At 45.3% G+C, this 23,416-nt stretch overlaps 2 protein-coding genes across 2 annotated transcripts in view; both read left to right on the forward strand.

Annotated features, from left to right (window-relative positions):
* Positions 1-4,699, forward strand: part of LOC100086591 (COBW domain-containing protein 2-like) — a 39,436-nt gene extending 34,737 nt beyond the window's left edge. The window contains 5 exon segments of the mRNA XM_001516637.6: positions 1,675-1,743; positions 1,842-1,907; positions 3,593-3,722; positions 4,123-4,175; positions 4,178-4,699. Of these exon segments, the coding sequence (XP_001516687.4) occupies positions 1,675-1,743; positions 1,842-1,907; positions 3,593-3,722; positions 4,123-4,175; positions 4,178-4,231 (372 nt within the window). The 3' untranslated portion in view covers positions 4,232-4,699.
* Positions 4,700-9,592: 4,893 nt separating this feature from the next.
* Positions 9,593-11,033, forward strand: LOC100086581 (forkhead box protein D4-like). Its single transcript, XM_001516628.3, has one exon. The coding sequence runs from the start codon at positions 9,741-9,743 to the stop codon at positions 11,031-11,033; it is 1,293 nt and encodes a 430-aa protein (XP_001516678.2). The 5' UTR covers positions 9,593-9,740.
* Positions 11,034-23,416: the final 12,383 nt, after the last annotated feature.

Genomic DNA, 23,416 nt, shown 5'->3' on the forward strand with positions numbered 1-23,416 from the left:
TTACTTTAATTGATCTGTTGTGTTTTTGTGATGAATTGTCTGTAATTGAATGGACATATATTTTTAACTGTGAGATATGCAAGGTTTGATCAGTTTTAAGTACCACAGTTCCCTCTCCCCATTGACAATTACCTTTCTCACTGTAAAAGCAAGGCTTTAGCATATTTTGAGCAGATTACCGCTCTTTGAGTACTGTATCAGCCTCCTGTCTGACCTACCTGCCTCCTGCCTCTCCTTACTCCAACTCTTACTTCACTCTGCTACCTGGATCATTTTTCTAAAAAAACACTCAGTCCATGTCTCCCCACTCCTCAGGAATCTCCAGTGGCAGCTTATCCACCTCCACATCAAACAGAAACTCCTTACCGTTGGCTCTAAAGCACTCTCAGCTCTTCGCCTCCTACCTTACCTCACTGATTTCCTTTCTACAGCCCAACCCGCACACGTCAGTCCTCTAACACCAACCTAATTGCTATATCTCGATCTCATCTGTCTCACTGCCAACCCCTTGCCCAGATCCTCCTTCGGACCTGGAATTCCCTTCCCCTTCATAAACAGGCCACCACTCTCCCCACCTTCAGAACCTTGTTAAAACCACATCTCCAAGAGACCTTCTCCGACTAAGCCCTCATTTCCCCTTTTCCCGCTCCCTTCTGTGTCACTTATGCACTTGGATCTGTACCCTTTAAGCAGTTGGTATTTATCGCAGCCTCACCGCACTTATGCACATATACATAATTTATTTTAATGTCTCTCTCCCCCTCTAAACTGTAAACTCCGCATGGGCATGGAACATGTCCACCAACTCTGTTGTACTCTCACAGATGCTTAGTACAGTGCTGTGCACACAGGAAACAGTAAATGCCATTGATTGATTTAGGTACTATAAATAGGTTATAAAATGTGGTGGGTTGCAGAATCAAATTTATTTGGAGTTTAAGTGGTTGTACTAATTTCAGAATATTAACACTCTGCCGTTTGCCACAGTATGGTGTGATGACTTTTCAAGATTCTATTATCTTGAGTGAAAATTACTTTGGGCCTTTCCCTGTCTATCAATAGCAGATTATACAAACTGTGTATGTCGTCATCATCATCATCAGTGGTATTTATTGAGCACTTACTATGTGCAGAGCACTGTACTAAGCGCTTGAAAGAGTAGTCTAGAGCTTTACCTGGGTTTCATTATTTGTTTATTCAACTGTTCTATCCCTACAGGTATATTTGGCAGAGGATAATTCTGAATGCTCAATTTTGTGCTTTCATTGAAATTTCTTTTTTTAAAAAATTATTGGTAGACTTGCTGAGGGCTAAAAGTTTGAGGAACTTGGATGTTATTCCAGGACTGCCTTTTGACTCCAGTACTTTAACAGCTTTTAAGTCTCCCCCCTCCCACCCCTTATCCAAGTTGCTCTTTTCATTTCACTTGCAAATGAGTATAAAGTAGGAGAAAGAAAAAGGCAGAGGCCAAAAGAGAGAAAAGGCAACTAAAACATAAATCATATTGATGAAAGTCTGGCACCTTAAATTGCATTCCATAAAATATTTATAGCAATATAAATTCTTGAATATTGGTAATGAATTTCCAGATTTTTTATTTATACTTGTGATTTTTGTGACACTTTGATATTATCAGAGTAGAATAGTTATTAACGTGCCTCTTTTCATTTGCAGAGTATTGTTACAGTCACATTTGAAGTACCCGGAAATTCATCTGAAGAAAATCTAAATGTTTTTATTCAGGTGAAGACAGCTTATGTAAATTAAAAAAAAACACTGAAGTATATTTATATTTTTGTTACATTGGCAAACTTTGTCCTTAAAATTGTGCCTGTTTGTAGAATCTTCTCTGGGAAAAGAATGTGAAAAATAAGGATGGTTGCTCCATGGAAATCATACGACTCAAGGTTCAGTATTTAAATTTTACTGTTTTTCTAGGCTTAGATTTTAGGGTGAGGGGACGGGGGTTCTTGGCTATAGCATATAAACAGAATCACTGCTTGGAATCCAAATAACCAGTGTTTGTTTTCTTTCCTTAATTTCATGGCTTTACTCCTGCCCCACCAAGAAATGGAAGGGGGACTAATATTATTTGCCCAGCTTTGGTTTGTGCTGCAGCTGAAACAGCCAATGTGCTTTGAAATAGTACCTGATGCTATGTCCTCCCAGGTGTTAAATTGGGGTGCTAATAGCTCTTGCTATGTTGAAGCCCTCCTGATGGCACAGGGTTATTATGCAGTTAGGGATGGCTGTATGGAATTTTCCTTCTGTTTGCTTTTCCAAGATTGCTTCCTTACCAGTGAAATATTGGAAATCTTACCGCAAACTGCTCTTCAACGTAACATATTTAGCAGATACTGGCCAAGTCTTCATGGCACAGGGTGTTTTCTGAAAGGATTTTTCTAATGGAAAATTCTTCCATGTCCAGAAATTACATGGAGTAAATGTTTCTAGAACCACATACCACTTCACTTGTCCTGCCCTGTGTTCACTGATGTTATCGTATCTACCTGATTGGCAGATATCATTTTGTACTTTTCCAACCCTGAACTGTGCCTCCTCTCCCTGCTGCCACCCTGGGGGGACTTAGGGCAGTCCTGAGAGCCAGGCAAGCTAGCAGCAGGATGAGAAAAGTCACAGAAACCCCTCAGCATGCTTTGGCTGCAGCTGTCAATCAGGAGGACTCCCGGGCTGGTGAAGAAGCTGGAGAAAACAGAATCACACCCCCAAAAAAATCTATGTCTCGCTGGGCCAAATCAAATGGATATATCCCAATATCAAAGAAATATGATTAAATATACTATTCGGTAGTTGCTTTTTAGTTACAGAGAAAAGAGAGCAGCACCTGTTTACAAGACTATCTCGATATGTATGTTTCTCTAATGAACATGAAAAGGGTATAATCATTGAAAAGGAGCAGTGTGGGGAAAAAGAGAAGACATTACCATGGGTTTGGTCTTCTTGCCTTTACTCTGATCATGCACCTCAGAATTCATGACTAACATTTTATGCGTAATCATTCTTCTGCAGATTTTATTACTGTTACTAGTTATTCTTTAAATCTGTAGTGTTTAGAGTAGAAAGAAGCTGGGATTCCTGAACAAAGAAATAGCAAGTATAACATTTTTGAGATCATCTCCCCGTTCTTCTGAGGAATGGTTGCTGCACTAGATCCCTCTTCATCAGATGATAAGTACATTACTCAAAGACAAATTCTTCTGAAGCTACCATTCCTTTGACTTTTCATAACCATTAAACTTTTGATTTTCTGGGACAGGTGAGTGAAAATAAGGTCTCTTCCTGTTTCTCACCTGAAGCCAAAAAAGCATCTTGTGCAACAATATAACTGGATAGAAATGGGATACAAAGAAATTAAGTGTAGGAATGAACTTCTAACAAAGGCCCATTTTTCAAATATCCCTAAAAATTAAACTGCAGAAAAATCTTAAATTGGGGATTTTAGAAACCTTTTCTTGTGAGGTTGGCCTCAACACTAATAACTCTCACTTTAAAAGGGAATTGGTTAGCTACACCAATTTATGGTCCTTTTAGAATGGATAAAACTCTGATCAGTAACTGTCATTATGAGCAGGGGCTGGTGTCTTTCAAAGACAAATCGCATCAAGTGATTATCCAAGGTGTCCGTGAATTATATGATCTGGAAGATACCCCCGTGAAATGGAAGGAGGATGCTGAGAGAACTAATAGATTGGTACTGATTGGTAAGTGGACCATGCCAGATTCCTGGAGTGATGTGTGAAAAAGTCAGGTTTTTGAAAAGGGGAATATGATTATTAGAAATAAATGAATGCTTTCACCATGAGTAAATTTCTGGTATAACATTCTGGCTTAAATCTAAGGATAAGAAACCATAAGAGAATGTTGACTCTACTTTTTTGTATAGTTTCTTTTCTCTCCTATAGGGATTCTAAATTTATAAATCCAAGCTGCAGTTAAGATTAAGTTAATGTTTAAGGCACTAACCTTAAAGTAATTCCTCTAGTACGTTCTCTGAATGTTTTGGTATTCAGTATTTAATAAATGTGAATTCTAGGCAAACAGTTACATTTCTATTAAATATAGGGGAAAGTATTCTTAAACTGTATTTTGTTCTATTTATAGGCAGGAACTTAGATAAGGATATCCTTCAACAACTATTTATAGCTACTGTGGCAGAGAAACAGGAAAGCTGTTGACACTGTATTACAAAGAAGATCAAGTCTGCATTTAACACCAAAAGCATTTCTAATCAAAAAAGGTGGATGATACACCGCGCAATAAATTTCCTGTTGTACAGTTAATGCATCTATCTCCTCTTCCTCCAAGATCGGTGTAATTTCTGCTCTGAATTCCAAACTGGTGTTTGAAGTATTTTCTTTTATGTAATACATGAAATAAAATACTGGAAATTGGCACTGTAAAAATGTTGGCATTGGTACAATGCAATAATAACATCTTGTAACATGCACCAAAAATTTCTAAGTCGATAAGGTGTTCACTTGTTAGAAGTTGCTTCTCAGTGGCAACTGAGAGTGGATATAGAGCAGAGTTATGACTTTCTTACCCTGAGAAGTTGTTTATAATACAAATACATTTTATTTCTATTGCAGTTTTTCAGTCTGGGAATTCAAATTATTTCATGAATATTGTATCAGTTCTTATAACACTATTAATAAAAGTCTTGTATTTATGGATAACACTCATTTAGCAACCTTTATTCAATTTCCACAATAATGTGAGAGTATGTAGTCATTGGTGTGAAGTAAGAAAGGGACAGATAGTGTCATGTTTTTGCACATAAAAAATTGAGGTATAGGGAGATTAAATGAAACGCTCCATTAATAAAGTCAGCAATGGAGCAGAGACTGATTCACGGACCGATACGAGTCATGCGGCTGCCTCTCTAATCTAGATGATAGTTTTTGAGGCACGCTGGCAGACAGTGTGATAAAGCAGGTTCGGCTTTGGCCTTCAATCTTAGTAATTATTAATTTATTAGTTGATAGGCATTGATAAATATTTATAAATGTGATGTCAGTTTGTAGTCAGCAGAGTGAGGTGGAGAAAAGGGATAATATTCTATTGGAGATTACTGAAATTTCTTCTACTTTAACTACTTTTAACTACTTTAACTACTACTTAAACTTTCTACTTCAACTCTGCTTTTGGCATTTTTCAAAGGAATGCCTGCCTTGAGTCTATCAATTTGATTGTGTTCAAATTGAAAAAGGCAACTTGAGGGGTAAAGGGAAGGAGAAAAAAATTGTTTTTCATCCAAGAAGGCATTTGACTAGCAAAAGAAAATGACTGAGAAAGAGGAGGTTGTTTTTTAAAAACTAAAACCTGTTCAACCTGTTCATTTACCCTTGGGCTATGACATGATAGTATCAATTCTTGATTATTTAAGGGCTGCTTGTCCAGATTGGGCATCATCTATGTCCTTTGCTTCATCCTCTTCTTTCTGCTACTTGCCTCCTAGACTTTTCTCTGCTTGCTTGCATTTGCAGTAAGTGGGGAGAATAGGCAATGAAAAATGGCAAAATGCAATTCTAAGTTCGCTTATGGGAGGAGTTGGAAACTAATGGTTAATATGAGATTTTTGATTACCTGGATTATGATTATTCTATCCCCAAACTCCATTAGCATGGGAAGATTTGTCTACACTTCACTCAAAAATTCAAATCTACCTCATTTTGGAAGACATCAATGCCAAAGTTTTAAATAAATTCATTTATCTCCCAGCTAACTGGGATTACGTTTTGTCTATCGCTTCATTAGTTTGCCTCTAATTGGAGCACCACAACACAGATAACTTGCAGTTCTCAAGGAATGTGTTTCCAGATGGAAATTGTCCTGCTCACTTATTGATGAAGGCTGAAAAATTAGTAGGCTAAACTTCCTGTTCCCCTTAGTTAATGATTAAGTTTAAATGTGATTTTGGTATTTTAAAAAAATATGGTTTTTGCAGTAGAACAGTTTGTGGGGTATTTCATTGCCATAAACTTTCAGTTAATCAATCAGTGGTATTAATTGCCTACTAAGCTCTTTTTGAAGCCATTCATGCCTGCTTTTCTTCATTCTCTAACCTCTCCCTACTCACTAGTTTGAAAATGATAGAATCATGGTGTTTAAGCACTTACTATGTGCCAAGCACTGTACTAAGTGCTGGACTAGATAGAAGATAATGAGGTCAGATACAGACCCTGTCCGGAATAGAGCCCATTGCCTAAGGGGGGAGAGAAGAGGTATTTAGTTCCCATTTTTACAAGATGAGGAAACTGAGGCACAGAAAAGTGAAGCAACTTGCCCAAGGTGACACAACAGGCAAGTGGCAGGGCTGGGATTAGAACCTAGGTCCTCACTCCCAGGCCCATGCTATTTTCACTAGGCTACGCTGCTTCTCAATATCTAGATAAAGAATGTAAAGTAATCCCAGCTCCGCCGCTTGTCAGCTGTGTGACCTTGGGCAAGTCACTTCAATTCTCTGTGCCTCAGTTACCTCAACTGTAAAATACCTCAATGGCATTAAGACTGTAAGCCCCACGTGGGACAACCTGATCACCTTGTATCCTTCCCAATGCTTAGAATAGTGCTTTGCACATAGTAAGTGCTTAACAAATGCCATCATTATTATTATTATTATTTTTGAAAGGGAATGATGGAGTTTTATGTACACTGAGCAAAAAGATACAGAGGGAAGTCAACCTAACCACCTCTATGAGGGGTTTACAGCTTCCCACAGCCCAGGAGCCTTCACTCCCAAGTTGCAAAGCATAGCCTCGTAGCAAGAGACTTGGCCAGGCCCGGTGGCAGACAGCTTTCTGGTAGCGGGGTCTGTGGGATGAGGTTTATTTTGTTCTTGGCAGGGCACGGGGAGCAGTACTGCTGGGGAGGCAAGCAGCATAGGGAAGCAGGTGGAGGAGGGGTGGTACTTTGGGTTTTGAGTAAAAAGCCTGATAACTAATGCTGTGCCTCTTTGAATAATAATGATGGTATTTGTTAAGCGCTTACTATGTGCCAAGCACTGTTCTAAGCGCTGGGGGCAGGGGTGGGGGGCGTACAAGGTAACCAGGTTGTCCCACGTGGGGCTCACAGTCTTAATCCCTATTTTACAGATGAGGGAACTGAGGCACAGAGAAGTTAAGTGACTTGCCCAAAGTCACACAGCTGACAAATGGCAGAGCCGGGATTAGAACCCATGACCTCTGACTCCCAAGCCCGTGCTCTTTCCACTGAGCCACGCCAGATCACTCATGGGGTTGAGGGAGGAAGATGAGCCATGGCTATGCGGACTGCAGCAGCAGCCTCTGCCTCTATTGGCTTGCAGAACTGTTACTGCTTCTGCTGGCTCTGACCTCCAATCACCACCCCATCCTTATCCTTTCCCCGAAGGAAATATGCTGCTGTGTGATCTCGGGGGCTTTGCAGAAGCATCAATTTTACGTAGACTGTTTTCCTAATCACCATTGTTTAACAAAGGGAAAAAACCTCAAGTGAACCAAAGATGGTCAGAAATGGAAAAATGGGAGCAAGCCCTATCAACCGAGGACTGTTTTTTAGCAGCCAGGTTGAAGGAGCTAGTTAATATCGGTAATAGAATATCTGGAGGAAATTTGCTTATGGGGGACATAGATTTGTTGTTTTTTTTTTTAAAGAACAACCAAAATGATTTAACATCTCTTATCCTTGGCTCCTCTTAATAATGTTGGTATTTGTTAAGCGCTTACTATGTGCAGAGCACTGTTCTAAGCGCTGGGGTAGGTACAAGGTAATCAGGTTGTCCCACATGAGGCTCACAGGTTTAATCCCCATTTTACAGATGAGGGAACTGAGGCACAGAGAAGTCAAGTGACTTGCCCACAGTCACACAACTGACAGGTGGCAGTCAGGATTTGTACCCATGACCTCTGGCTCCCATGCCCGGGCTCTTTCCACTGAGTCACGCTGCTTTACCATTTCTTTTTTGATAACAAACAGAAATCTTTCCAGGGTGCTAACCTAGTCTAGATGGCTATGTGCTCTCTGGTATGGGCAGTAAGGGGAAAGAGGATGTGCCAACCTCCTCAATAAATGCTAATTATTTCCCTCTTATTCTTAAGGGTTTGTTTTTTTCAAATTTTCCCTTTGCTCCCATTTTGAACTGGGGCCATGGCATGGGACCAAAATCCTCTTGGATGGCAAGTGGCATGCCCAAGTGGACAAGAGAGCCAGGCCCGGGGATAAAGTTCTGGTTTTTTCCCCACTTTTGGGCTGTGCTGAGAATCTCAAGGTCATCCAAGCAAGAGGAGACTCCAGGGCCGTGCAATGGCTTGACAATATCTCCACTCTCAAGAGAAATATCTTATGGAGGAAAGGGGGAGGGCAGGGAGGTTGATGACCTTAACAAGGAGGGGTGAGGGAAGCCGTCCCTGAGGTTTGAAGGTGGCAACTCCAGTAAGGAAAGCAGGCTCTGAGAGTGGGGGGCCTGAGGGATAGGGATGGGGGGCAGGGCTGGAGGGGAATACGTTGAGCTGCTATGGCAGATGAGCAAGGCAGGTGCCCCTCCACCCCCCTTAGGGTTGGGGGGCGGAGGGCACTGGTCCCACCTCCCCACCAGTTCCATGGCCAAATCCATCTGGAAGACATCCGGAGTTTGGGGTCCAACCGAGATGGAGAAAGGGTGGAAGATGCCTGTCCGACGGTGCCGCAGGTGAGAGAGAGCGAGACCGTGTAACTGGCAGGGAAGGCCAAGGGAAGGGAACGAAAAGGAAAAGCGAGGAACGGACTTCATCCTTCTGGGCACGGAACGAGTAACAAGCATCGGCGAGGGGACATGTTCCCAGAGGAGGCCAGCTGGGCTCGCCGCACAGCCCCATTCTCATTCAGTCGTATTTATTGAGCGCTCACTGTGTGCAGAGCAGTGTACTAAGCCCTTGGGGATGAAGGCGAGTTCGGAGATCAGGGCACGACCCCTTCGTTCCCCACTTTTGGCCTCCGGCCAGCGGATCCAAAGAGTGTAAGAAGCAGCTTTTCGGCCGGGCCGGGACAAGCTACTCCATCGGTGAGAGCTCAGCCGTAGCCCGGTTTACCGCTGTCCCCGGGACTCCGCGTCGTCGTTGGGGACGAGGTGCGCAACGGCGGATCCTTTGCACCTCTGGAAGGCAGGTGGGTTGACAGCACGTACTGTAAACTCTCTCTCTTTCTATCCTACGGTACTTGGTTTATCATCCGCGGTCGGGAGTAGGGGCCGCATCGTTCCTAACTACAAACGGGGCGGGTGTCTCGATTACACTCCATTCTCCCCCTCCTCTTTATTTAGGAGACCGGCCTTCCTTGCAATGAAGTTTCCGATCCCGCCCCTCGAAGCTGGATCCACCCGCGAGGTCTTGAGTACCTTACTGGGCGGGAGGCTGGGGGGAGTTGGTCGTCGGGGGCGGGATTAAGAGTTGTCTCTTGGATGCTGGCGGGACCCCCCGCCTCACCACTGGGCTTCGGCGCGAGGGAACAGCTCCTCGTAGTGGGAGGAGGGGCGGGGAGGAGTGAGAAACCGGAGGGAGGAAGGGTTTAGGAGAAATCCCGGCAGCTCTAATAAAGGCAAGCAGAGCCACAGCTTTGCCAGTCTTGGAAAAGCCAAGAGGGGAGAGAGAGAGAGAGAGAACCCGACGAGGGTATCCAGCACAGTCCTGCTTCTTCGGCCGTGTCCCTGGCCCGCCCCGTACCAACTCCGGTGGGCCCCGTCGTGGTCCCAGGATCGGCTCCCGATGAATCTACAAAGGGGCGAGCAGCAGCAGCAGCAGCTCAGAGGCTCGGACGGGGAAGAGGGCGAGATCGACATCGTCGGAGAGGAAGACGAGGGAGGGCGAGTCCCGCCGCTGCCCGGCCATCAGGGAGCGACGGAGAGCGGGGGCGTCAACTCCGGAGAGGGCGAGGGCGGCGGCGGTAGCAGGGTCCCGGCCTGCGGGCCGAGGGCTGGGGCCGAGGGGTCGTCCTCCAAGGCGATGGGGGAAGGGTCGGCGCAGCAGGCGAAGCCGCCCTACTCCTACATCGCGCTCATCACCATGGCCATCCTGCAGAGCCCGCACAAGAGACTCACCCTGAGCGGCATCTGCGCCTTCATCAGCGGCCGTTTCCCTTACTACCGCCGCAAGTTCCCCGCCTGGCAGAACAGCATCCGCCACAACCTGTCCCTCAACGACTGCTTCGTCAAGATCCCCCGGGAACCGGGGCACCCGGGCAAGGGCAACTACTGGAGCCTGGACCCCGCCTCGCAGGACATGTTCGACAACGGCAGCTTCCTCCGCCGCCGGAAGCGCTTCAAGCGCCACCCTCACACCCCCGGCCCCCACCCCCTTCCCCTGCAACCCCCACCGTCCTCCCCTCGCCCTCCCCACCCCGGGCTCCTACTCTACCCGCCGGGCCCGGGTCCCTCTCCCTGCGCTCTTCTGCAACCCAGCCCGCTGCGCTACCTGGTGCTTCCGACCCCTGCCTCTCCCGAGCTGCGGAGGCGAGGGGGAGGGAGCGGCCACGGGGAAGCCTTTCCCTCCGGCGCCCTCTTGCAAGTCCAGATCCCTCTGGGGTTGCAGCCAGACGGGGGCAAGTTGGTAGCCCCGGCGGATTCCGCTGCCCATCGCGGGAGCGGGAGCAGCAGCGGCGACAGCAGCAGCAGCAGCAGCAGACGTAGCTCCTTCAGCATCGAAAGTATCATGCGAGGGAATAAGGCGGAAGGAGGAGGAGCTGGAGAGGCTGCCCAGGGCCTGACCCCGGCTCCGTGGAGTTACTGCCACCTGCTGCAACGCTCCTCCTGCCTATTGCATCCCCCCGCCGCCCCCTCTCTACTGCACGTGTCCGCAGCCGCCGCTGCCGCCCGGACTCTGCTGCAGCCGCCGCAGCCACAGGCCTCGGGAGGCAGCTGCTTCCCGGACAAGGGCGCCCTAGCCAGCCGACCCCTTTCAGCGGCCGCCGCGGCCCTGCTGGGATGTCAAGCGGGAGCGGGCGCCAGGCTTCTGTCGCTGGCGGCCCCCGCTTGCAGAGGGACGCCTTCCCCGGCTTTCTGACTTGTTCCCGCAAGCTCTTCTGGCGGCTTGCGGCGGCTGCTGCCGTTGTTACCTGCAACGAGCCCCGAGAAGACTGCCTTCCGTTGCGGGTGGGGAAGCCGCCACCGCTCCCCTCCTCCCCCCCTACCCTTTCGAGCCCGGCTTGGCAGGGCCCTGCAAGTTGCGCGTCCCGCAGGGATGCACCTCCAGGCTTCCGTGTTCTCTGTAAAATGTGCACCAGCGAAAAGACCTGGTGTTGCTTTCCAAGGACAGTAACACGGTGAAACTCCGCCGAACGCACAGCGTGGGTCTTTCTGCCGCCCCCGCCCCGCAACACGCACCCACGAGCGGTACATCTACTCCGGTGGCAAGGCAAACGGGTATCCGGTTTGCATTTCTCCGAATTAGCCATAAACTGAATTCTGAGATTCAAACAAAACTTCAAACGCGAGAGGATTTCCAATGTACAACATGTTTCCTCTTCCCACTCCCCTTTGAACTGCAAATTGGAAGGTGGGGTGGGGAGGGGGTTAAATGTCAAGTCTAGAGTGTGGTTATCCTGTTTCTTCTGTAACAGATTTGAATATAAACAGAAATTTTAGATTTCAAAATATTTATTTCATGTGTCATTTTTCCATGTGAGATGGTAAAATTAAACATAACTGTAGACGGAATAAACTAATAAATGATTATCCTGGATCGTTTTCGGCATTCCCTGCAATTTTTTTCTTGCCCTAATGATATTTCAGCATCCGAGTTCGCTGGGTTATATTTTCCAGCCTGAAGAATTTAGGTACTCTTCATAGCAGTCACCCATCCCTGAAATATTTAGGCGGTGACAAAGGAATAATTTATGTTTGAAGTAAAAGGAGTCTCAAAGATGAGGTAACAGGAATCGACGAGGCTTCTGTGGAGTCAAGAAACCTTTCATGGAAATTGGAAAATATTTCTCAACAGTTTTATTTTAAAACTTTATAAGGTACGAAAGTTATTTTACGAGATTAGAATCGAAATCGTCAATTTAGTCACAGAGACTCTATTTATTGCCATTGTTCTTGTCTGTCCGTCTCCCCCGATTAGACTGTAAGCCCGTCAAACGGCAGGGACTGTCTCTATCTGTTGCCGACTTGTTCATCCCAAGCGCTTAGTACAGTGCTCTGCACATAGTAAGCGCTCAATAAATACTATTGAAAAGCGTGATCGAGTTTTAAATGTGAACTATGAATACTTTTCAAGTAGCCCACAACGAAAGGTGCTTTCGAAGAAAAAACATCTCGCAAAGGAAAGGATATGGAGCTATAACACAAATAACTCCCTGTCTTGGCGAGATTTCTGGCCAGATACCACCCATTGCTCAAAAATATCTTTCTCAGTACAATTATGAAGACTTTATAAATTCTAAACCACACTAATTTCTCAGACTAAGGCTGTTGGAATATGCCCACTACCTGGATTGGTTTAACACATTTAAAATTCAACCTGTTCGATTCGAAGTTGCTATCATCAGTATTCTTTAGGTGGGAGAAGGGGAGGGAGGGGAAGTGAGGGATGCGGCTGATTTTCCAGTTTGTTTAGCTTAAAACGGGGTGTAATACTCACATCTCCAGCTTCCCTTGCTACGGGCAACTTCCAATAACTTCTTCCTATCCCTCCCTTCGGCAACTGTGGAGAGGAGAGTTTTCGATACGATTTTATGGGAGAAAGAATATTCCTCTCAAAAGGAGGTTGGCCATCCCCTCCCTTCTACCCCCCTCCTCCCAGCTCCCCTCCTCTCCCAAACACTCCTTCCATTCTTCTGTTCTGCCCGTCGAACGGCAAAATATGTCCAGTTTATTCGGGAAGTCATTTTCGACCATGAGAAAATCTTTCCATTTTTTCCTAGACTTCTTACTGAATTAATCTTTCAGCGAAAAAAACAGCACACAACCACCACCTCTTTTAATATCTCTAAATGGGAATATCTGCCAAAGACAAGGGCCATGCTGTCTTGCAAAAGATCAGAAAAGGGATCATCTTTCCCCGAAGCCTCATGCGGGATAGGGATTGTGTCCGACCTGATTACATTGTATGGACTCCAGCGCTCAGCACAGTGCTTGACACGTTGTAAGCATTTAATAAATGCCACAATTATTATCTTAATTTAGATTCTTGAGACTTCAGAAATGTGTTTCTGTATCTCCGAAGCCGCCCCACCTCGCCGGCACCCCCTTCCCACACACGCCCTAATAATGATGATGATGGTATTTATTAGCCCCTTACTATGTGCCAAGCCCTGTTCTAAGCGCTGGGGTAGATACAAGGTAATCAGGTTGTCCCACATGGGGCTCCCAGTCTTAATCCCCATTTTATAGATGAGGCACTGAGAAATTAAATGACTTGCCCAAAGTCACAGAGCTGACAATCGGCTGAGTCGGGATTAGAACCCACGAACTCTGACTCCCAAACCCGTGCTCTTGCCGCTAAAACACGCTGCACATACATTTATTCTCCCGCGCTTGCAGGGAACCAGTGGCCTGGCCTTCTGACATTCTGGGGCTTTCAGGAATCCAGATGATTGGATTCCCCTGATGGGAGGGACCTAGGACACCTCTTTTCGCTCCTAAAATTGAAACTAACACCTGAGATTAGAGGTGCTTCCCCATTTCCCGAGCTCTTTGCTTTTATCTCTCCAGAAATTGGCACATCCCAAACCTCGACCGATGAGTGAGTTGCTCTGGAGAGATCCTTCAACTCTAGAGTTTTGGTCGAACAGACTCTTAGAATCACGGGCCTAGCGGGGGAGTTTGGAGAATATACTGGTTTGGGAAGACCATTTTTTATTATGGGAATTCCTCGCTCTACCGTCTCCTCCTACTGCCTTCCGCTTGACTGGTTAATTCTGGGCTGCTATCTGAATTTTCCTGATTTCTGGGAGATTTTGGTGAAGAAAAGATCCTTTCTGCAGATCTCTACAGTATTTTTTTGGGGGGGGGGATTATTTAATCAACCCTCCTCTTGTCTCTAGCGTGGGCCTAGCTGCTCGGTGGGTTTCATGAAGGAGGGAAAAATAATCTCCTGGGATCCTCGTGAGCGTTGCTGTGGAACTGATCTGGGGATGCACTCCTGGGGAGCGAGAGACGAAAAGGCTCATAATTTAGCTAAACTTGCTGTTTGGGGACTATGCCGATTTCGGTGATAGGGAGTTTGAATAGTCAGTCACTCAGGTTCCTCGTACGTGCATAGACTGCTCGAGAGAAGGTAGCAGCCCAGACCCCGAGAGCTGTCCAACCCGCCTGCCACGGCCTAACCCGAGATTTGAGTGAGGTAAATATAGGATTCCCACTGCACCTTCCCCGTTCGCTTGGTAGCATCCTATTTTTATTGTCTTCAGGGTGAGAACCGGGTTTATATTCAAATACCTTATATTTCGTTGTCCCTAAAACGCCCCCCTCCACTCTCCGTCCCTTCAAAATCTTCCTTAAAAGCCACCCGCTCTAGGAAACATTCCTTGATTAGTCGCCTCACTAACCTCGACACTCTTGTTCTGTGCAAATCTGCTATTTGATTTACTTATTTGTGTTTGTATCCACCGCCTCCCTCATCAGATGGCAAACTCCTCGAGACAGAGACCGCTTTCTATACTTCCGTATGTTCTCCCAAGTCTCTATTACAGTGCTTCGCCCAGAGTAGGCATTCGGTAAGTACTGGACTGATGAGGATGATGAGGATGGTGATGATGACGGAGTACATGTGAATAACACTCAGATTCCGCGCACCAGGATCTCGTGTGCGATTGATTCCCACTGTGGAATCGAAGGGAGGAACAAGCACTGCCCGGGACCCGGGGATATTTCCTTCCCCCAAAGGGTGACATTGCCTGACTATCCTTGAACTGCCATTCCGAAGTGGAAACCTTTGCCACCCGTGCGATTTAAAGAAACAACCGATCTTCTGGAGGAAGATAAGGCCAATGGAATATGTGTGAGGCTGGGGCCGATGCTGTGCGTGTGTGTGTGTGTGTGTGTGTGTGTGTGTGTGTGCGTTTGTGCGTTTCCAGTTTACTTGCCGGCAGGAACCCCACCAAAGTCTATCTCCCCCTTCCCTCAGATCGAGGACAGGAGCTGGACCAGAGCCGGAACCTTGTCTGCTAATTATGTTGTATTGTACTCTCCCAAATGCTTAGTGCAATGCCCTGCACATAAGTGCGCAATACATAAGATTGATTGCTTGATCGATTGATAGGAGCGGTTAGGATAGGAGCCCGGATTGGCACTGAGAACGATGGAGGGGAGGAGTGGAAGAGGAGAGAGAAGAAAGAGAAAAGGAAAATTAAATAGATCTTAGCTCTGGACGAACCCTCTTACATCCCCCTCCCTTGACTATCCCACCCGTAACACACACACATTCCCAAGATCCTGAAGGAAACTTCGCAACGAAGTCAAAGGAGAGAAGGGGAAGATTTTCCTCCACTTCAAAAGACTTCGCTTGAAGGTGACTGCAGATCCCGAGAGCAGGGGCCGAATGTTTAGGTTGGAGCCGCCTATACGCAGTAAATTTGTTAAGGAGTTGGGGAGGGGCTGGGGAGTCCTTGTGACAGATGCCTGGGGTAAGATATTCCCCCAGCTCTGGACATAACCTTCCCTTTACTCTCTCTCTCTCTTTCTCTCCCTCACCTCACTCCCTGCTTCTGAATTTGGACACGCCTAGCTTGGGATACGGACCCCATACTCCTAGGAAGGAAATTCTGTCCCCAGGACCTCAGCTAACGAAGATAGGGAGAGCAGCAGAGAAAAGTCAGGATAAAGTGTTGGAAAATAGAAAGATAGGAGGAATTGAAGCCGTCTAGCCCGGAGAAGCGGGTTTTTTTCCTTTTTTGAAATTACTAAAATCTTTCATTAAAAACCATTCACACAAAAATGTACATAAAAAGCAAACGGAGCTGCCTTCTTTTTCCTGAGTTTTTTTTTTCTCAATGCCTCACTGCTCTCTCTCACTTTGTATCCGTCCTTGGGTCTGTCTCCAAACACTTCTTCATTCCAATTTTTCCTTGAATGATTGATTTCCAGAGCGAGTTTTAGCTGTAATTCTTACTCCTTTAAGAACGTCACATATTATTTCCTTATATATTAAGACCCTCCCCCCGACCCAACTCTGGTTGCTCTTTTCCTTGGCCCAAACCCTTCAGAAAGAAGTCCTTCTCCACTTGTTACTCTGATAACAGGTATTTTTGTATTTCTGCCCCTCTGCACGGACAAGACTTTCTGCTGGATGTTTACTCTTAGTTTACCTTGCATTGCCAGCCTCATCATATCTCTGTCTGATGCTCGCATTCAATTTACAGTATTCAGACTGTGGAAAGTTTCTTTCGTAGACTCTTCTGTGTATCCTTCCCACTGGACCTGACATCACTGCTTACTTAAAATTTCTCCATATAAAAATTTTCTTTATTTCAGTTTTAAATCAGCCCTCGATATCGTTCCCATTTCCTGATCATTTGGACAATTTTTTTTCTGCTGCTGCTGCTACCATCAAAGCTCTAAATTGCAGATAAATCGCCTTATAAAAATCACTTCATACAGTCCCCTAGACTGTAAGCTCGTTATGAGCAGAGGACGTGCCCACTAATTCTGTTGTATGGTACTCTCCCAGGCGCTCAGTTCAGTGCTCTGCACATAGTAATGCCAGTGATTATTAAAAAAAAATACCCGGAATGATCATTCCAAACCCTCCATCCTTAATGTCCAGAAAATGATCTACCTTTTGGGGGACATCAATCCCGTGTCCTAGCACAGCGTCACAGAAGGTCTTAAAAAGCCCTAACCATATATACATTCATTCACTCAGTCATATTTATTGAGCGCTTACTGTATGCAGAACACTGTACTAAGCGCTTGGAAAGTTCAATTCAGCAACAAATATGACCGACGTATAAAAGAAAAACCATCGGGAGAAAACTAAGATGTACACCTTTAAGTGTCTGGAATATTTCTAAGAGAACTGACCCGTTATTTTTCATGTCCATACAGGGTCGAACAGGAGGAAATGGAAATGAATTGCAGCAGGAGAGCCGGCGTGAGTTTGGTTAGGCATTAAGAAGAAATATTCGACCACTGGGTGATGAAAAGCCTGGAGGAAGGTTGTGGATTCTTTCTATCCCTGGAAAGCTTTACAGAAAGAATAGAAAGAATGAGGCTTGGGCGGATTAGGCACCCGAAGGCAGGGGGCGGGACCAGTTGGTTTCCCGAGTTCCCTTCCAGCTCCTTGGTTCTCTAATTCTTTCTCGGAAACCATCCACCTTGTTTGTTAATTCAATCGTATTTACTCATTCAATCATATTTATTGAACTCTTACCATGTGCAGAGCACTGCACTAAACTCCTGGAAAGTACAATTTGGCAACAGACAATCCCTACCCAACAAAGGGCTCACAGTCTAGAAGGAGGAGACAGATAACAAAACAAGTTGACAGACATCAATAGCATCATTATAAATAAATAGAATTATAGATATATATACATCATTAACAAAATAAATTATAGGTATATACATCATTAATAAAATACATAGAATAATAAATATGTACATATATACACAAGGCGATGGGGCGGGGAGTCGGGTAGAGCAGAGGGAGGGATTAGGGGCGATGGGGAGGGGAGGAGGAGCAGAAGAAAAGCCTTCAGTTTAGGAAGGCTTCTCGGAGGAGGTGAGCTTTCAGTAGGGGTTTGAAAGGGGGAAGTGTGATTGGCGGATGTGAGGAGGGAGGGCATTCCAGGCTAGAGTTAGGACGTGGGCCAGGGGTCGACGGCGGGACAGGCGAGAACGAGGTCCAGTGGGGAGGTGAGTGGCAGAGGAGCAGAGTGTGCGGGCTAGGAGAGAAGGTAGGAGGGGGCCAGGGGATGGAGAGCTTTGAAGCCAATAGGGAGGAGTTTTTGCTTCATACAAAGATTGATAGGCAGCCACTGGAGATTTTTGAGGAGAGGGTGACATGCCCAGAGCGTTTCGGTAGAAAGAAAATCCGGGCGGCAGAGTGAAGTATAGACTCAAGTGGGGAGAGACAGGAGGTTGGGAGATCAGAGAGGAGGCTGATGTAGTCATCCAGTCGGGATATGATGAGTGATTGTACTAACAAGGTAGCGGTTTGGATGGAGAGGAAAGTGCGGGTCTTGGCGATGTTGTGAAGGTGAGACCGGCAGGTTTTGGTGACGGATTGGATATGTGGGGTGAATGAGAGAGCGCTTTCTGTGTGCAGAGCACTGTACTAAACGCTCTGTTCTGGGTCCCTGGAACCATTCGATCTTCCTCGCTTATCTCCAGAATTCGGGGAATCTTTCTAGGAATTGCTTTCTCAGGGAATTTTTTTCCTATAACAGTTGCATAGTATCATCGCCCTCCCTTTGCTTTCTATTCCCCTTTGCCTCTGTTTGTGAGAGATCAGTCTTTTGAGCCATTCAAGCCACCAATCAGTGGTATTTTTTGAGCGTTTGCTGTGTGCAGAACACTCTGTCTTGTAAGCCCTGGTACTGAATTAATGTGTTCGATTCAACATTCCCTTTGAATTGGACAGAATCTCCAAGAATCTGTGAAGAGGTTCTCGCTTCTTGTCCCGAAGTCGCAGTGAAAATGAGAACCTGAAAGCGGCAGGAAATCTGGGTTAAACTTCAGCTTTCCGACTTAGTTCCCTGCTCAGGCCTCTCTCCTACTTTCAGGTAAATAAGCTGCGTGTGCATTAAAAAAATGTGTGTTTGTGAAATTATATGACGATCGGATTACTGCTTTTTAAAAATCCCTCAGCGCTTCCCTAAATGTGTCGGGATACTGGGTGGAAATGAGGCTGGGGAAGAAGTCAGGAAGAGAGGAAAGGACTGGAAATACACTTCCCAACTCCAAAGTAGCATTTCCTAGAAATGCTCTGATTCTTCAGCAACACAGTCCGGGTTCCCATAGTTACCAATCTTATCATTTGTTTGGGAGAATAGTCCAATTAAACAAATGGGAAGGGATTTCATTCTTTCTTCAGGTATTGTCATGTTAATGGGGAAAGGGGGTGGGGCTGAGGGAAGGAGGGACAGAGAAGGAGAGGAAAAGAAATAGAGAGAGTGAAAGAGAGCGCTTTCTGTCCGTATTGTGGGGAAAACAGTCACATTAATAACTAGTAATTCGCAATTGTTGGTGCTTATCAAATGTTGTTGATTTGGCAGAAACTGTACGCCGTATTTCAAGATATGTATTTTAAGGTTGAGACAGGTGAGAGACTCATAAGGACATATAGCGTTTTAATTGAAATGTTAACAAATACTATTATCATTATTACTACTACTAATGAACAATAATTCATCTCTGTTTCCTAGAGGGTAAGATTGTGCATCAGACAAGGAAATCACTTCAGGATCCATCCTGGGGGTGAAAGTGCAAGAGAAGCCTACGAGTGATTCCAGATGGCTTCCCTTGCATAACTTGAAGAGAGATCTCTAACTGATTAGGTTCCCTTTATTTGTAGAAACTCGCTTTCTATGCATAAGTGAGGGGATTGTAGATTCAGTACCTTGGAAAGTCTTTTAACTAACTTTATTTTAAAAATTCATTTTGAATTGCAATTACAAATCCAAAATGTAAGGTGAAAGAAACCACACTCTCGAACGTTATTTGCAATTACTCTGGTTAGCGTTAGGGAGATGAGCAGACAACTAATTCGGAGCATTCATTCATTCAATAGTATTTATTGAACGCTTACTATGTGCAGAGCACTGTACTAAGCGCTTGGAATGTACAATTCGGCAACAGATAGAGACAATCCCTGCCCAGTGACGGGCTCACAGTCTAATTGGGGGAAACAGACGGCAGAAAAAAACAGAACGAAACAAAAGCAAGACAACATTATCACGATAAATAGAATCAAGGGGATGCACACCTCATTAACAAAATAAATAGGGTAATAAATAATATATATATAAATGAGCACAGTGCTGAGGGGAGGGGGAGGGGGGAGGCGGAGGGGGGAGGGAGAGGAGCAGAGGGTGGGGAAGGGAGGGGGAGCACAGGGAAAGGGGGCTCAGCTGAGGGGAGGTGAAGGGGGAAGGGGGAGGAGCAGAGGGTGGAGGGGGAGCAGAGGGTAAAGGGGGGAGCTCAGTCTGGGAAGGCCATGAGAAGTCACTTGTCCAACCTCTTCAAAGTGGATGAAGAACTGTGTGGACGGTTGTAATTGAAACCACTGCAGTTTATTAAACAGTTCCTTCCATAGTATGCACCTTAACACTATATATTGGGTAGTGGCTATAGTCACCTTTGTACCCCTGTTGCTATTTCTAGTTTGTCTCTTCCCTCCTGGTCTGATTAATCAATCAATCAATCAATCAATCAATGGCATTTACTGAATACTTACTGTGTGCAGAGCACTGTACTAAGCGCTTGGGAGAGTGTAATAATACAACAAAGTTAGTAGACACATTCCCTGCCCACAATGAGCTTAAAATCTAAATTAAGTAGGGGAAGTGGCCAAGTATAAAGATATGTACAAAAGTGGTGTGGTGGTGGGGCTAGGGTGGGGATGGGAAGGAAATATATAAGTGCTTGGGAGTAGAACTAAGGAAATAAGGGATTAGTCAGGGAAGGCTTCCTCGAGGAGATGAAATTTTAATAGGGCTTTGAAAATGGGGAGAGTAGTGGATTGACAGATATGAAGGGGAAGTTTTCCATGCTTCAGTTTCCCTAAACTCTGGGGATAATAATCCTTATGTCATAAGGATGTTGTGATGATGAAATAAGGGAAACAGCTTTGGAAAAATCAAGGTGCTCTATGAATTTAACTAATTATCAGGGAATGGCCTAGCCTAGGGGAAAGAACTTGGGTCTGAGAGTAAATAGACTGGGGTTCTGATCTCAGCTCTGTTCCTGGCCTGCTGTGTGACCTTGGACAAGTTGCTTAACGTTTCTGGGCCTCAATTTCCTCATCTGGAAAATGGGAATAAGATATTTGCCCTTCCCACCTCTTAGACTGTAGGACAGGGACTGAGTCTGATCTGATTTCCTTGTATCTTCCCCAGTACTTGGCATATAGTTAGTGCTTAATGAATGTCATTATTATTGTTAATAAAACAAATTGATGGCCAAGAAATAATACAAAAAGGAAAATATGACTCATTACATTAATTCAATACTTTTTCAAGTCTGTTGTTCCTCAGTGCCTCAGGTTCTTCACTGTTTTTTGTGCTGGGAATCAGGAGCCCTGGATTTTAATCCTCATTCTGGTGGGCAGAAGACTGCACATGGAATTTGCAATGTGTAGCATCCTTGCCTGCCTCACTGCTTGTTACACACTGTGCCCCAATGGGAATGTGACTAGTAAGGATGACAGAATACAAATGTTGCTGTGCAAGCCACTAGCACCTACATACTGTGTCTTACCTGATTATCTTGTATCTTCCCCAGTGCTTAGTACAGTCCCTGGAACTCAGAAAGCACTTAACAAATATGTCAATTATTATTACTATTATAATCAATTCCTTGTGTGGGTTCTCAGGGCTGGGGTTCATAAATAAAAAATAAAATGATGGTATTAAAGTGCTTACTATGTACCAAGCACTGTTCTAAGCTCTGGTATAGATAAAAGGTAATCAGGTTGTCTCAGGTGGGGCTCACAGTCTTAATCTTAACCAGGAGAAGCAGCGTGGCTCAGTGGAAAGAGCCCGGGCTTGAGAGTCAGAGGTCATGGGTTCGAAACCTAACTCTGCCACTTGGCAGCTGTGTGACTTTGGGCAAGTCACTTAACTTTTCTGTGCCTCAGTTCCCTCAACTGTAAAATGGGGATTAACTGTGAGCCTCACGTGGGACAACCTGATTACCCTGTATCTCCCCCAGCGCTTAGAACAGTGCTCCGCACATAGTAAGCACTTAACAGATACCAACATTATTAATCTTCATTTTACAGATGAGTTAACTGAGGCATAGAGAAGTTAATTGACTTGCCCAAAGTCACACAGCAGAGAAGTGGCAGAGTCAGAATTAGAACCCACACCCTCTGACTCCCAAGCTTGGGCTCTTTCCACTAAGCCACGCTGCTTTTCCATAATTATAATGATGGTATTTGTTAAGTGCTTACTCTATGCCAAGCACTATTTGAAGCGCTGGGTTAGATACAAGGTTATCAGGTTGTCCCACGTGGGGCTTGCCATCTTAATCCCCATTTTACAGATGAGGTAACTGAGGTACAGAGAAGTAAAGTGGCTCAGTGAGTGGCTCAGTGAGAAGCAGCGTGGCTCAGTGGAAAGAGCACGGGCTTTGGAGTCAGGGCTCATGAGTTCGAATCCCAGCTCTGCCACTTGTCGGCTGTGTGACTGTGGGCAAGTCACTTAACTTCTCTGTGCCTCAGTTCCCTCATCTGTAAAATGGGGATTAAGACTGTGAGCCCCACGTGGGACAACCTGATTCCCCTATGTCTACCCCAGCGCTTAGAACAGTGCTCGGCACATAGTAAGCGCTTAACAAATACCAACATTATTATTATTATTAAGTGACAGCAATACAGAAAGACAGAGTTCAATTCAGGACCTGATTGAGCCACCCAATTTTTCTCCATGGCAACAAAAGCCTACCCTAGTTGTCCCCTACACTGTACCCTTCCTGATTGTCCCCTTCCTTCGTCCCCTCATTTTTTCTGCCTCTACCCTGTGAATGATTTGAGCCCAGTACTTTATTTCCTTGGCCTCTCACTATCCTTTCTGTGGCTGTGAAAACCTGGAAAAGTGGAATCCACTATAGCTTCTTGAGGGCAGGGACGATATCTAGCAACTATACTGTACTCTCCCAGGCACGTAGTACAGTGCTCTGAAAAGTGTAAGAGCTCAATAAATACTACTGTTTAACTGATCGATTGGGTGTGAGCAATGGGGCTCCTGAGGTAATTTCACTTCCAGGCCAACCTCCTCATATAAAGAATCCTATTGCATATTGGGTAGCAATGTGCTTGTGAATTTTGTAGATCAGTTTAAAAAATACGTATGGATACCCGGGGAAGCAGCAGTGGAAAGAGCCTGGGCTTTGGAGTGAGAGGTCATGAGTTCGACTCCCGGCTCTGCCACTTGTCAGCTGTGTGACTGTGGGCAAGTCACTTAACTTCTCTGTGCCTCAGTTACCTCATCTGTAAAATGGGGATTAACTGTGAGCCTCATGTGGGACAACCTGATTACCCTGTATCTACCCCAGCGCTTAGAACAGTGCTCTGCACATAGTAAGCGCTTAACAAATACCAACATTATTATTATGGATATAAGTGATTTGAGGTTTTTTGATTTTTTTTTCTACGGGGCCCCTGCCCTGCCTATGCTCATATGCTTCATGTAATATTTATAATGCATTTTCATTTACAAGCAGGTAACCACTGTTTAATTCAATCAACGCTCCTCTACTAGATTTGGGAGATTGTTGTAGGCA

Source organism: Ornithorhynchus anatinus, chromosome X5 (genome assembly GCF_004115215.2).
Source record: "Ornithorhynchus anatinus isolate Pmale09 chromosome X5, mOrnAna1.pri.v4, whole genome shotgun sequence".
In the NCBI taxonomy this organism is placed as follows: Eukaryota; Metazoa; Chordata; class Mammalia; order Monotremata; family Ornithorhynchidae; genus Ornithorhynchus; species Ornithorhynchus anatinus.

Excerpts from the sequence above, each read along its gene's own strand:
- LOC100086581 (XM_001516628.3), top strand. The coding sequence starts at position 9,741 with ATGAATCTACAAAGGGGCGAGCAGCAGCAGCAGCAGCTCAGAGGCTCG.